Source organism: Amphiprion ocellaris, chromosome 3 (genome assembly GCF_022539595.1).
Source record: "Amphiprion ocellaris isolate individual 3 ecotype Okinawa chromosome 3, ASM2253959v1, whole genome shotgun sequence".
Classification (NCBI taxonomy): Eukaryota; Metazoa; Chordata; class Actinopteri; family Pomacentridae; genus Amphiprion; species Amphiprion ocellaris.
Genome location: NC_072768.1, coordinates 34798764 through 34814203, shown reverse-complemented (window position 1 = coordinate 34814203; position 15440 = coordinate 34798764). Strand labels below are relative to the sequence as shown.

Sequence of the window (15440 nt, the reverse complement as noted above, 5' to 3'; positions counted from 1 at the left end):
GTTCCTTGTATCATTTCCAACGGATAAATCAGTGGATTTGTAGTAGGATCATAATCATGTGATCATCAGCAGGCAGCTGATGTAGTGTTCACTTGTTGTCATAGTTACAGTGACACCATGCCGCTATCTCACAATGATACAAAATCTTCAACAAATCCGTGGATCCAGACTATAAGCTGCATCACTACCAAAATCTAATCACTTGGTCCTTGTGTCATTTCTGACTTTCTCTGAAAATTTCATCCAAATCCATTATTTTGTTTTTGAGTAATGTTGCTAAGAGACAGACAGACAGACAGACAAACGTACGTCGATTGTCACATAACTCCACCGCATTCCTTGGCGGAGTAATAATAATGCACATGATTTATAATAAATCTACACCAAAATTGTCCATCTACATTTATACAAAAGGACCTAGCAATGGCAAAACACAACAGAGAGAAAATACCCAACTAAAACGACACATGAATGAATATAGAAAACAAGTCATTAAAGAAATGAATAATTAATAACAGTAACCTGTCCACACCCACTGACTGTCACATCCCACTTCATCCTTGTGTCCTGTGAAAACACTGTCTTGTGTTTTCAGCTCTTGCATGTTTGGACTGTTGCAGAGTTTTACCCCACAGAATGAAATGCAGAATCTTTTTTGTATGGATTTTGTTTATTTCAAAGTTGTGTTTTCCTCCTAGTTGATGTCCCCCTTCTCGAACATGAAACAATTCATGTATGTTTTGTGGCAAAATTGTGTTTCTAGCTTTGTACATGATTTGTGTAGTTTGTCTACAAGTTTTAATAGTTTTGACTGTATGAAGAGTGACTGAACCTGTAATTTTTCTAACTTTTTTCTTCTCTCCGTCCAGCTACCTGGAAGACGCACTGATGAACCTGGACCACGGCGACCCGCTGACCAGAGACCACATGTCCTCGGTGTTGGCTCAGGTGCGACCGAAGCTGTTCGCCTTCCTGCAGCAGGACCCCCACAGTCCGCTCAGCAAGAGGGCTCGACGCCTCATGATGATGCTGCAGGGACTCGTCAACCACTAGGCTGTTCACCACCGTAGACGTGAACTCGCCGTCGCTTCTCCACGAATGTTTCAGAGGAGAAACCGACGAGGACGGGTTCACTCGCCCCTAAATCCACCTCTTCAACCCCCAGTTCCCTCCTGTTCCTGCACCAGTGAAGTGTCAAGTTAAGAAATAGACAGTTTTTATTACTCTTATTCTTTCTCCCCACCTTCCCTGCAAGACAAAAAAAAAGGTCTGGACGGAAAAGATTGTCGTCGATTTCTGTTGAAGAGACTCCTGAGTTGGCTGTAGATAAATCCAGACCTCGCTGCTGTTTTCAGAACAACAAATCTGCCCGACACTCCCTCTGATGTCACTTCATCCAAACGTGCAAAAGACTCAACGAATGTTCAGCCGAGTAGAGTTCCTTCATCGTCCCGCTGTGTTTTGGGATACCGGAGCTACTCGAGGAACACGTTTCGCCTCCGAGACGTCGCCTTGTATTTTGGCCTTAAGAGCAAACAGCAGGCTTGGACGCATTTTTGGTTCTTTTTTCTTCAACAATACAGACCAGCATCTTTTTCGCTGCCCTTAGTTCGGTTCTTTTAAAGCTTAATCTGGGCAATGAAACAAAGAAACAACAAAAAAAAAAAACACCCAAAGCTGCGTTGTGTTTCAGTTGTTTCTTTATAGGTTGGAGACACTAATAGTTTCTTCATATGCATATCTCACTCTGATTTCTGAAGGATTAAATAAGTGAAATAAATGCCATTTTCCATGTTTGCTGGAAAGAATCCCCTTTAAAACGAAGCCAGCAGCCGTCCATGTGTACAGCTCTGTCCTGTGAACCTCCTCCTCTTCTTCTTCTCCTTGTTTTTCTTCTGCCCCTCTTTATTTTTTATATATAAACATGTAGTATTTGTAAGCCATGTATACTTGCTTTAAGAGTTTGTTGGAAGGAGCATAATAAAAACTAATCGTTACTGATGCTGTTCTGTGAAAACTCCACGTGCAGTCGCTTCCCTTCGCCTCCAGGGGGCGCCACTTAGTCGGACACTCGCCCCGCTTGACGTTTTCCCAAGTCATTCCTGCTCTTACAGTATCAGACAGTGAGCCTTTAGGTTGTTAATGCACCGTTTGTTTGTGTATGATACCGACTGTACAGCTACAAACACACACACACACACACACACGTTGGTTTAATTACAGGGTGGCCGCACTGTTTTTTTTTTTTTGTTTTTGTTTGTTTTTTTTTTTTTGCTGATTGTACAAATAAAAGTTGTGTTCATTTGACCCGTGTGTTTAGAATCTGTCTAGCAAGTGCCTTACTGTATTTTACTTGTTATCGGACGACTTGTAATGTTCAAGCGTTTCCCTCCCGCCGCGGCTCCGTTTTCACTTTTACAAGCGTTTAAAACCAGCGGTGACGAGGTCAGGGTGTCGTTGTGTTTGCAAACATTTGACGGCTGATTGGGACGCTCGTCTCGTCTCGTCTCGTCTTGTCAGGAAACCCAGAGAAGGTTTATTTTGACTACTAGCAGCGGAGCTCAGACTGGACGTTTGTTTGTTTTCCTCTCTTTCCGTTGTGTTCGCCTCCCTTCAGCTTGGACGGTTTATGTTGTATCTTTTACAGTTTCTTTTACCCTAAACATTTTGGAATAAAAAAAAGACTTGTTCAATTTACTGCCTATTTATTTATTTATTCATGTGTGTTTCTTTTAAACGAGTTTTTAAAGGCAATTTTGAGCCGTTCAGAAGGTAACAACGCCTCATGCTAAATTAATTTCAGATGAAGGTTTTACATAAAAAATACATAAATGATAAGAATACATTATTAACAAGCGGTTGCAACCTTTTTGCCTCTCAACACTCTGATTAGAGCTGTTATCTGTGACCTTTAAACTTCTCACATTGTTCAGTTTGTTTAATTTTTAGAGGCTCAAAAAGGCTCCAGAAACTAATAATGTCAGGATAATAGGGGCACTGACCCCTCTGCTGTGAACAAATAAGCCTAATAAAGAGCAGAAAATACAGAGTAAACTGTTTAATTAAAGCTCATGTCTAAGTTGTTTCACAAAAGAGAAGATTCCCTTTTTAACTTGTCAAACTATTAAAAATCAGAACAGGTTAAAATTCTGAAATATTTACATGAAAACACAGAAACCTATGTGAATGTAGTAATTACTCATTTATTTATATGTTAGGAACCACTGGACCACCTAATATTCAGAAATTGCCTAATAATGTAACTTACATTAATTATATAGCAGAGAGAACAACTCAATATTATGATTAATAATGTTTTACATATAATGCACATTAATGTTATTCATATTTGCTCCTTTTAAAATCAACAACTTTTATCTTGTGTTTGTGTGGATTTTAAGACTGAGAGAAAGAGGAAATATAAATTTAAACAATGTTTTTTTTTTTTTTAATCGACTTCTTGTATTTATATTCTAGAGTATATTCAAAGGGAACAATCAACAGAGAGCTGTTTTTTAAAAATTAGATTTATATATACTTATAGAAAATAAATACATGTATTTATTTAATATTTTAAATATTTATTGATTGATTTTAATATTTAAATGTGTTTTTATTTGATATTTTTAATGTTATTTATTAAATATGTTTAAAGATTGATTTTTTTTACATATGTAGTGGTTGATTTATTAATTGATTTAATATTTTAAATATTGATTTATTGATTTAATATGTTAAATCATGTATTTATTTAATATTTTAAATATTCAAGATTTTTAAATATTTTTACTATTTGTGTATTTATTTTACATATTTATTGGTTGATTTATAGATTGATTTAATATTTTAATATTTATTAACGGATTTAATATGTTTAAATATTTATTTGATATTTTTAGATATTATTCAATATCTTCTTAAATATTTATTTTTTAAAAATATTTCTGTATTTATTATTTATTTATTTTACATATTTATTGGTTGATTTATTGATTTATTTAATATTTACAATACTTATTTTTGATTTAATATGTTAAATTACGTATTTATTAGATTTTTTTAGATATTCAATATTTTGAAAATATTTATTTTTTATATTTATGTATTCATTATTATTTTATTTATTTATTTTGCATATTTATTGGTTGATTTATTGATTGATTTTACTTTTAGCAAAGTTTGGTTTTGGATGCAGGACATCCAGATCATGTGCAGCTCATCAGGGACTCTGCGGTGGACCTTCCTCCTCCTCCTCCTCCTCCTCCTCCTCCTCCTCCTCCTCCTCCTCCTCCTCCTCTCCTCCTCCTCCTCCTCCTCTCCTCTTCCTCCTCCTCCTCTCCTCCTCCCATTCAGCGGATGAACGCTCCGTGGATTCTCTCACAGTGGAGTACCGAGCTGCGATCAGGACGGGAGGAGGAGAGCTCTGACCAGCACCGAGGAGGGCGACATCGGACTGCTTTTCCTTTCTGTTTTTTTTTTCTCTGAACAGTAAAACTTGGGAATTCCTGCCAACCTGAAACTTGTGCGGACGAACCGTCGGTTCATGATGGCATCTCTGATGAACTCTGCGTGCCTCCTCTTCCTGCCTGTTGCTCTGCTGCTGAGTGAGTACCGAAATAAAACAATAATCCTGTTAATTCTGTGCAAACTTGTGCGTCTGAGCGGTGCGTAACTTCCACTGCAGCAGACTGTGGAGCGGCTTTTGGTGATGCTACTGCTGCTGCTGTGCGTAAAAAGGACGGCACACATGTGGGCACGTTTGCGCGTTAAACCCTGATCTTTATGCAGATGTTGAGCTGTCACTGGCTTCCAAACTGGAGTCTGCGCTGCGTCTTTACGCGCAGCAACTTGACTCGTCCCGCAGCTTCCCGGTTTCACCTCCAGCATCCAGCGGAACACGCGCTGCAGCTGCTGGGAGGAAACCGGCCGGAGGGAGCTCACTAAGACCGAAAATAGCCCAAAGGTTGTTGGATACAGCGGGATGAGCTGCTCGGAGGGCGGGCTGGCTCCCAGAGGTGGATACAGGTTCAAAGTGATGTCGTGATTTTCTCTGAATGGGTTCCACAGCTGCTGGACAACAGCTGGAGGAGAATTTAACAGCATTCATTCCCAGGGTTGAGCTCAGTTACGCACATAGTAACGATGAAAGCTGCAATAGTTCAGCTGCAAGTTTAGTTCATGCAGTCGTGTAGGTTTAGTACAGTGAAATATGTTGAATTTAAGGGAGATTTCTGCAATTCTGCAAAAGCTTACAGGATTTCCAAGAGATTGCTCAATAAATCAACGATTAGGAGCCTAAATCCTGCATTTCCCACAATGCAACTCCATATCATCCGACTTGTCTCATATATTCATTCAAACTCCCACTTTAGAGGACGTCATACAACAGTTTCCACATTTCTTGCAAGACTTGATGAGAAAAATAATTGAATTTACCCTTTTACACAAGCAGCAATGCTAAATTATGCACATCAGATCCATTTTAAACAACATAAATTAATAAAACTATCATCGTCCTGAATAAAAGTAACTTCAACAGACTGACTTATGACTCCCAAATATTTACTGGACTGAAAAGAGGCAATATTTCAACCTTTTTTGGTGATTTAAACATGCTTTTGTGCATTTTTGCTGCATTTTTAACTAATTTTTTTAAAGTTAATGATTGAATATGAAGCTTTAAGGACACAACTATTGATTATTTTCTTTGTTGATTAATTTGTTGAGTATTTTCTCTACTAATTGGTAAGTTATTTGGTCTATTAAAGTCAATAAGTGTCCTTAAATGTCCACTAAACAGAAAAAAACATGAACAGATAAAATAATAATAATATATTTATATATAATGCACATTAAATCAATATTTATTACCTTGATCTTTGTTTTTGTGTGAATTTTAAGATAATTTAAGCGACAAAGAAAACATGTTTAAAAAACTTAAATAAATCTACATACTGTATATCTATTCTAGTGTATCTTTAAAGGAAGTGATAGAGAGAGAAAATATAGATATTTATAAATGTCTTGTTTTGTCCACAGCCCAAATTGTTTCAGTTTTCTGTCACAGAGAACGAAAGAAAACGGAAAATATTCACATTTAAGAAGCTGGAATCAGAGGACTTTGATTAGTTGATGATGAAAAAGTTCATTGAACAGTTGACAGCTAATCAATTAAACAATCAAATTGCTGCTCTGGTGAGATTTTTGTGTGAAGATTGTGTGATTTTTTCATGGCACTGATGACATTTTAAAGCACTAATGCCACTTATCTGGTGTTTGTATGCGTTAATCAGCCTCAGCATTGAAATCAGTGACAGGCGAAGTGAATAACACGATTATTATCATCGTCTTTCACATCACTGATCACTGTCGCCTCTCGCTGCTGCTGCTGCTGATGATGTCAGAGAAATGAGGATGAGGAGGTGGATGGGACGTCGGGGTTCCCGTGGGAGTGTGACACAGTAGGGGGGGAAATAAAAAAAAAGTCCCACCGATGGAGATAAATGATGAATGAATCACATCTGTCCCCCTCCTCGGCTCGGCGGAGTCTCTGGAGAATCCTTTGAGTCCCGCATTCAAACCTGACCAGGAAACTCTGCTGCTGCTGTCGGTTTGTCGTCTCCTCGTTCACTCAGTCCGTCTATCAACTCACAGTCATTACGTATTAATGTGGTCTGAAACTCTTCTTTTGTTCCCATCAGACTGTGTGTGTGTTCATGTCTGGCTGGTGTGTCTAGGAACAGCACTTCCTGTCACCTTTACCTCAGCAATAAAACTTGTTGGATATACGCAGATCAGTGTTAGATTTAGAAGAAAGTAGAGTGTGAATGACTGTTAAACCACCTGGTGAGGAACCTCAGGACTGCATTATAAATACCTGATAAGAGCTGTTGTCAACCCCCCTGATCTATTTAGAAATGGCTGTTCCACTTTAACACAGATGTCTACATAGATTTTCAGTCAATAAGGTTCTTGAAAATATTTTACATTCATTCAAGAGATTTCTTCACTTGTAACTGACTAGTGAGGAGTCACAGGTATTGTACAAACAACCACATGGTGGTTGTGAAATTGCATGGTGAGGAACCTCAAAACAGCATTATAAGTACTGGATAAGTGGTGTTGTGGACCTTCTTTACTGTTTAGAGGTGACCGTTCTATTTTAACATAGATGTCTGTGTAGATTCTCCATCATCAATGTCATAGTAGTCCTTGGAGCTTTATTAAAAAGCAACTTAATGTCTCTTTTTGGTTCTTAGAGATGTGTCACCTTCATCCAAGGTAACTCTTCAGTTCTGACCGTTGAGGAGTGTCAGGTAACAACCTAAGATTCATAAGCCTTGAGGTACTGATAGTGGTGAAACTGCCTGGTGAAGGATCTCAGGACTGCATTATAAGTAGCTGATAAGCGGTGCTGTAGATCTCCTTTGTTTAAAGGTGACTGTTCCAACATCTGTGTTGATTCTTCATCATCAAGGTCATGGTAGCCTTAGAAGCTATTGAGTAAAGAGCAACTGGACTTCACTTTTTGGTTCTTAAAGATCGTTTACCCTCGTCCAAGAGGCTTCCTTAGTTCAACCTGACTGGTGGGTAGTCCTCAGGTATTGTCTCTTTAGAGGGGACTGCTCCACATTAGCATGGAAGTCTACGCAGATTCGCAGTCCTTGAGGCCATGGTAATCCTTGTAGCTTCAGTAAAAAGCACCCAGTACAGGGTTTTTTAACAACCCAAGACTCACCAGTCTGGATATTGTTGATGTTTGCCTCCAAAAAACAACAACTACTGCGTCTGTTAATAGGTTGTTTTCCACTGCAGGAAGTTGTACGCTCTTTAAGGTGGCCAAACCGAACAGCTGAACCGCTAACCCTAAGAACTGCCCCTATAGAACGTCTTTTAGGGCTGTCTTCGGGATCAAAAGTATGTACTCTGAAGTAGGTATCTTCAGTGGCCCTGAAAAACTACTGTGCAGGTCTCAACACTGATTGGTTAAAGTCAAAAAGCACAACAAGCACCATTTTTCTGCCCTACTGATGTCCTTGTTAAGTAGCAGTCTTTCTTTTCCCGATATTGTCACCAACTTTGTAAAATTCGCGACATAGATTAACTTAACAAACCTCCATTGTTATATTTCCTGCATGATCATAGAACTGAAGTTATGTCCAATCCGTAGTATTTGTGATTGTTTTGCGCATTCTGGCGTAACATAGCGGTCAGAGCTTTCGGATCCTACACTACAACGGAAACATAAAGGCTGAAAGGGCCGATTACAGTGCTGTCCCTGTAAACATTCATGCCACTGAGTCCCTGTAGGATAAAGCCAGCTGATATCCACTCCTTTATAGGGAATTTATGTCCATACTGACATAGAAAATCTTATAAAAGAAGAACTGCAAGACCAAAATACACGTATGAGACTTTGTTTGAAAGGCAGCATGTAATAGTTTCAGAAAACATTCTTGTTCAGCTTGTTGCTAAAACACAACCAGTTCAAACATGGCTCAAAATGTTGCTGTTTTTTTTTTTTTTTTTTTAAGCTCTCATCTATAATAAGTCATACCGGAGTGACAATAACTTGGACATTCTTTATGCCAGAGCTCCACAAATCAACACATAGCTTCTCCATCTTATCAACTGCATCTGTAAGAAATTCCAGACATCTAGGACCGCCTATCCTTAGGAGATGAAGTGACTTTCTGTAAAATGAACTGAACGATTGAATTGTGGAGACGTATGTGACCATATGTAGCACATCCTTATTAACGCCTATATGCACAAGCTGCTTTGAACCGGCTTAAATGGGTCACCTGGTGACTGTTCAGGGTTTAAAATGACATCTGACGCTATTTTTCAAAGGTTGCCAGCTGTGGTGTTTTCACTGGAGAGGATGAATGATTCTACCATGATCAAAGTTAATGTAGAAATTGTTGGGCTTCATTTCTGTTGGGTCAGGTTTGAAACTGAGAGTTTTAGAACAGTGTCATGGAGTTATTGTTGTAAGGCTGTCTGTTATTTAATCTCTAATTTATAGGTTTGATCAGTGAATTCTCACTGGAGTTTTTCAGATCTCACTCTGACCCGGTGATAAGGACAAGGAGAACTTTTAGATTTCAAAATTCTCTAAAGTGTCTCTCATCCATGGAGCCCAAGGTTGTTCGGTTTGGCCTCACAGCTGTGGAAGTGTTATCGATTGAATTTTTGAATGTTTTTCAGGTGGAATTTAAAAAAAAACAAAAAAAAAAAAAAACAACCAAGGCCTTTAAGGGTTAACAACCTTTTTGTTCTTTTAACAGCAGCCTGAATGATATTTTTTGGAACATTTTGAGGTCAAGTCTTTCAACTAATTTCAAGTAGTTAAAATATCAGTAGATGAAAAAGCTCATCATCTGCACAGTGAGAGACGCAAAGAGACAGTGATGAAAGACTAAACCAAGATTAATAACATTCCATAGGATGTTTTCTCCCTTATTTAACTCGCACAGTATTTATAGCTGCGCTGTGGACCTTTACAACACACAGCTCAGATTCTTATGTGTCATCCACCAGTGCAGAGTCTTCTCAGAGTCTGCTCTCGGTCCCGCTGGAAGAATTTCACAACATTTATACTTTTTTCAGAAGAAAAAAAAGGAGAGCGTTTGATACACAAACGTAGACACAGAAAAAAGGGCCGTGACTGGCAGCTACGTTGGATTGCGACGTGTTTGGAGCCTCGGTGTTCTTCTTCAGGCTGCATCAAGAGGTTCATCTCAACGCTGACGTCTCCACAGAAGAGGGGAAAAGGAGGACAACGTGTCATAATAACCAAACACTGTAAATACTAAATAACAGGCTGTTTTCCAAGCAGATATTTGACTTGTCAAAGCAGCACTGGTGCATTTAATAATATTAACTTAGTGTCTCAATAAGCTGCACAATAAGAGGATCATGAAAGTAGAATACAATCGACATTACCATCGTAGCTGTTATTTTCCTTCTGTGAAAACATTCACACCTGAATGATCCTTCTTCAAAGCTGTATTGTTGAACAAAATGCACAGCAGCTCTATGAACTCAAAGTAAAATCACCAAAATATGTGAAAAATTAACAAAAGCGACATATTTTCCAACAATATTTCAAGGACATAATATAACGTCTAAACATGACTGAAATCCAGCTTTAATCCACTTTCTTTACATAGTGTAGGTACTGCAATGCACACATTAGAACAGCAGAGCCAACTTAACAGAAATATACATAAATTACTTGTTCATACAACATAATTGCAGCTAATGTAGCCTTTTTAGCTCACATTTGCACAACTTACAGGAAAAGACGTTCAGATGACAGTAAAAAGTCATTTTTCACACTTCTACTGTGCCATACATTCGATTTTACAGATTAGAAAGTACTGTCATGTTTACCTGGAATACTTTTATTGAGGCTACAATCAGTCTAATTGGATTTCTTGCCAACATTTTCTCACATCATGATGCTGCCACCACCATGCTTCACATCATGATGCTGCCACCACCATGCTTCACATCATGATGCTGCCACCACCATGCTTCACAGTGGGAATGATGTGTTTGTGATGGTGTTCAGTGTTTGGTGTCCACTAAACACAGCATCTAGTCTGATTGCCACAAAAGTTCAATTTTGGTCTCATCCAGTTGACTTCAGAGTCATAGGTGTCTTGGTGAACTTCCTAATGAGTCTCTTACTTGCTCTGTAACTCAGTTTTTGAGGTCAACCTGCTTTAGGCTGATTTATGCGTGACATAATTCTTGTGTTTATTAATGATGGATTCAACGATTGTCCAGGGGATATTTAACAACTCAAAATTTTCTTGAATCCCCTGACTTATGCTTTAAACAACTTTTTCACAGAGTGGCTTGCAGGTTTTTTTTGTTGTTTTGTTTTTGTCTTCATGATGTAGCTATATCCAGGAGTACTGATCCACCAGTGATTGAACCTTCCAGATACACAAGTCTTTCTCTTCAGACACACTCACCACACTCAGGTGATCTACGTCATACTAACTGATTAATTAATTGACATCACTTTGTCGAAATTTGTTTTCACTTTGACATTAGGGAGTCTTTCCTTGTAAATTCTTGTCCATAAATGTTGAAGAGCAATAAAAGAGGAAAACTTCCAAGCAGAGTGAATATTTTCCATATTCACTGTAGCACTGGCATGCCATCTGCCACTTTTTGATTAATTACACTGTACATTGTGTGCTGTCACATTCAAGAACTCTCAAAATGAGCCAAAAAAGTCAAGTTTAATGCAGTAATCGCAGCACGGTCGGAACACATGGAGCCTCATATGGAGCCTGTCCTCTTCTTGTTCCTTTTGTCTCCTGCGAATCTCATCAAAAAGCTGCAAATGTCAGGGCCAGAAGAGGTTTCCCCTGGGTTTAGGTCTCCTGTCTGCGTCACCATCACCCCAATAATCACATTAAAAACAGTCCACAGGCAAGAGGGAGATTATATTTGGCTTTTAATTGTTCTCCTCAGGAAACACTCCGTAACCTCCCCCGTCTCTAGGTTTTCTCTCTGAGGGTCGACTCAAGCCTTTTCTGTTTTGGTTTTTTGTTGTTTTAACTGCAGCACAGACACATGAAGTAGAAGATTCCTCATTAAAACAGGTTTAAGTGTCTCTTGGAAAATTGCCTGTGCTTCCCTTTGTCCTTCCTCCTGTTTCCTTCATCCTCCTCTTCTTTCTTTCCCTACTTCTAGCAAATCTCTGCTTTTTTCATCCGTCTCTGCAGTCATTTCTATCCCTCCATCGCTGCTCTTCCTTTTTTTTGTTTTAAACTTGCTCTCATCTCTGTCCTTCTGCTTCTTTCATCATCTCCTCCTACTCTTTATCTTTTTTCCTCCATCCTCTCTCGCTCTCCTCCGTCCTCCCTCCGTCCTTCCTCATCAGGGATTTCACAAATATTGATAAATCCGATAGCGAGAGTCCTGCGTCACATGTTTCGAATCAAAGGGAAGCCACTTCATTTCCAAGATTTTTCCTTTTTTCTTGCCGGAGTTTTAAAATATACATATCTCATGTGCCACACTGTTTGACTGACATGTGAGCTCGTGAGATCACAGGAGAGGAAACATCACAGAGATGATTACTTTTCACCAGAGATAGAGATAAAAAAGCCCGTTGAGACACTGCTCCTCCTCTCATTTACTCCCATTGAAGCCTTTCTAATGGACAGATTCAAGAATGTGCGATTGGTTTTTTGTGTTTAAAAATGAAGAAGTTAGTCGTTTTACATTCTTGACGTTGCACCCAAAGTGCAGCTTTAAGGTGCATGTCAGCAAAATTTACCCCAAAAAGGGACATGATGTCACATTTCTGATGCAGAAAGTGAATAAATATGGATCAGAGCAATCAAATACTATAAGCAGAATGAGAAAGTGATGCTATTTGTTGCTGGATAGTGTAAAAATATCCGTATTTCAGATGAGAAAGGCAAGTAGATAATGTTTCTGTCTGACTTTGAAGCCGACTTGCTCTAGTGTCACAATGACTGATGCGATTGTGAGATCAAGATGGCTGCAGTTTTTGGAGACAGTGCAGCCTCAAGGCATGATGGGAAATGTCTAGTTCTTACTTGATCTTACACTGAATTGGTTTATATGATACTTAACAATATGACGTTTGAAGTTAAAGATAAAGATAAAGCTTAAAGATAAAGAGAAAACAAACAAAACATGAGAGAAAAATTGGAAGAAGTTGTCAGGAATTTTCAAAATTCCATCAGGATTTTACATGCACCTACTTGCCCAAAGTTTTCTGTTTTATTACTCTGCCAAGGAGCGTAGAGGAGTTATGTGACGATTGGCCTTGGTTTGTTTGTCTGTTAGCAGCATTACTCAAAAACAGGCTAACGAATTTGGATGAGATTTTCAGGGAAGGTCAGAAATGACACAAGGACCAAGTGATTAGATTTTGGCAGTGATGAGGCTTATAGTCTGGATCCACGGACTTGTTAAAGATTTCTGTATCATTGCCAGATAGCGTCACGCTGTCACTGTAACTATGACAACAAGTGAACACTACATCAGCTGCCTGCTGATGATCACATGATTGCAATTCTACTACAAATCAACCATTGCGGACTTTTTGGGACTTATCCGTTGGAAAAGATACAAGGAACAACTGATTAAGTTGTGGGGGTGATTCTGAGTCCCATCAATTACCGCCACCCGCTCCATATTTAGGTCATGCAATTTGGTATCCATACATAATGAACACATGCATAACACACGCCTGTGTTCAGTGTAAGATCATTTTGTTAGTGGGTACATCTATATTAAATGGCCACATTCTATAGTGCCATGATTCTGTCGATCAGTCACTAATAAACAAAAGCTGCATTTCTGACAATACCATATGGGGGAATGAACAGCTTTGGCATAGTACTGTGGTCTCTGAGTGCTTTTCTTGTTACTATTACTTTTAGCTTATCTCTGATCAGAAAGGATGATAACCAACTACAAGGTGGAGGAGGTTCCTACTGGTCTGTATGTGTAGGAATGATGTGTGATGGGCTGATAAAGTCCAACTTAGTGATTATTGTGTCCTTTAGCAGTCTGGACTGTTGACACCTGGCAGGTTGGGTTGATTGATTTAAGCTTAAATTCTGTGGTTAACATCTGTAGCATCAGCAGAAATGTTTTTACGTCTTTATCTGTCCAGTTCTGGTGAGCCTGAGCCCACTGCAGCCTCACATTTCTGACAGGAATCAAACACGATGTTGTGTTCTACTGTTGTAGCCCGTCTGCCTTGAGGTTTGTGCTCTTCATCACAGTTGTAAAGTCTGATTGTTTGAGTCATCGTAGCCTTTCTATCAGCTCCAACAGATCCGGACATTCTCCTCTGACCTCCGCAGAACTGCTGCTCACTGGGTTGGTTTTGGTTTTCTGGCACCATCCTGATAAACCCTAAAGTTGTGCATCACAGAGATCACATATTTAAACAGGAACTGCAGCATTTTACTCACTGTACTGCTGCCACTTGATTGGCTGACTGCATTTTTTCAGAAAGCAGGTGTTTCCGTCGTCCTTCAGCCTCCTGCATTCGGACACTTTCTGTTCTTGTCATCTCGTCCTCCCTTCATGTGTACTTGTAATCCTTCTCCACACACCCTCCCTCGCTGCAATATAAATGATAAGTGACCACACACACACACAAGTTTAAATGTTAAACTGACCGAGGGCACACTCGAATCTCGCACCAGCAAACACACTGAACATAAAAAGATGTGCACACACAAGAACACTATACCGTCTTACTGATTCCCCCCTGAGGGATTTCTGATGTATATATGTGTGTATACGTGTACATTCAACCCAAACGTGTGTGTACGTTCTGCAAGAATTGGATTAAGACCATTTAAACAAGCTTCCTCTGTATGTGTGTGTGTGAGCTCCTCTAACAAACACCAAGTAATGAAGTAGCAGCAGAGCATGACTCTCTCCTCCTTATCCCCTAACTAGCCTGAGCATGAATATTCATGCCGAAACACACACACACACACACACACACAGACATGTACAGTTTAAAAGCGCTGTATTGCACACAGAAATCCACTGTATGAAGGAGTTACTGTCCTCTGTTCTAATCGCTCCATCTGAATTCATCTCCTGCTCTCACTGTGTGGTCATGTGTGCTGCCATGAAGCTCCTTAGACTTAGATTTGAGTTCACTGTGTTTGATGTGCTGATTCTGTCTTACATTCACTTTCCTGGAGACTTCAGCCATAATCACTACATGCAATAACCATGAACTGTACCTATAGATGGACAAATTCTTCCTGATGTCCCCCATATGTTTCCTGAAAAGCCATTATGAAGCCCTGTGTGGTGGCTTCAAACATCATCATCCACTAACCCTAAACGTTAGGCCTTATTATACTTCAAACAGGTGACATATGAAAATTCACAGCCCCTACAGCTGTCAGAAACTACCAGATTAGCTACAGAGACTGACACTGTTTTTGTACCGGGCTGTAAACTTGTTTATTTCTGCTGTAAAGTTGTATGTTTTAACATGGAAATCTATGGGGGTTGACTTGCTTTTTGGAGCCTTTAGTGGACATTCAGGAAACAGGCAGTCTCTGAAATGTAATTTTTCAACTTCAGACTTAGCATAAACCTTAGTTTAACCCAAATATTAGCAACCATGTCTTGTAAATCTGGAATCTATAATCTAAAAGTGCAATACCACTAGGTGCTGGCTCCGACAAATCACTGGCTCCAATAGGCTCGCATTTAAAAGCAGCAACTTCAACAATAACTTTGAAAATGATTCCATAATTTAGTAGATATTAGCCTCAAAGAGAGGTGTGTTTGGGGGCGTGAATGGTTCCAAAGACATGCCTGATTTGCATAAACTGAATGAGGCAGGTGAGTACAAGTCGATGGTTTACAGTGATTATTTTGTCATCATTTGTTGG

General features: G+C 39.2%; 2 protein-coding genes across 3 annotated transcripts in view; both read left to right on the top strand.

Annotated features, from left to right (window-relative positions):
• Nucleotides 1-2693, top strand: part of edc4 (enhancer of mRNA decapping 4) — a 50289-nt gene extending 47596 nt beyond the window's left edge. For both annotated transcript variants that reach the window (XM_035949641.2, XM_023273571.3), the window contains exon 30: nucleotides 870-2693. In XM_035949641.2, coding sequence (XP_035805534.2) covers nucleotides 870-1053 — 184 coding nt within the window. In that variant the 3' untranslated portion in view covers nucleotides 1054-2693. The remainder of the gene's footprint in view (nucleotides 1-869) is intronic.
• A 1679-nt stretch (nucleotides 2694-4372) lies between these two features.
• The window catches only part of nrn1la (neuritin 1-like a), a 130999-nt gene continuing 119931 nt past the window's right edge, over nucleotides 4373-15440 (top strand). Inside the window, exon 1 of the mRNA XM_055007372.1 lies at nucleotides 4373-4604. Within this exon, the coding sequence (XP_054863347.1) occupies nucleotides 4544-4604 (61 nt within the window). The 5' untranslated portion in view covers nucleotides 4373-4543. The remainder of the gene's footprint in view (nucleotides 4605-15440) is intronic.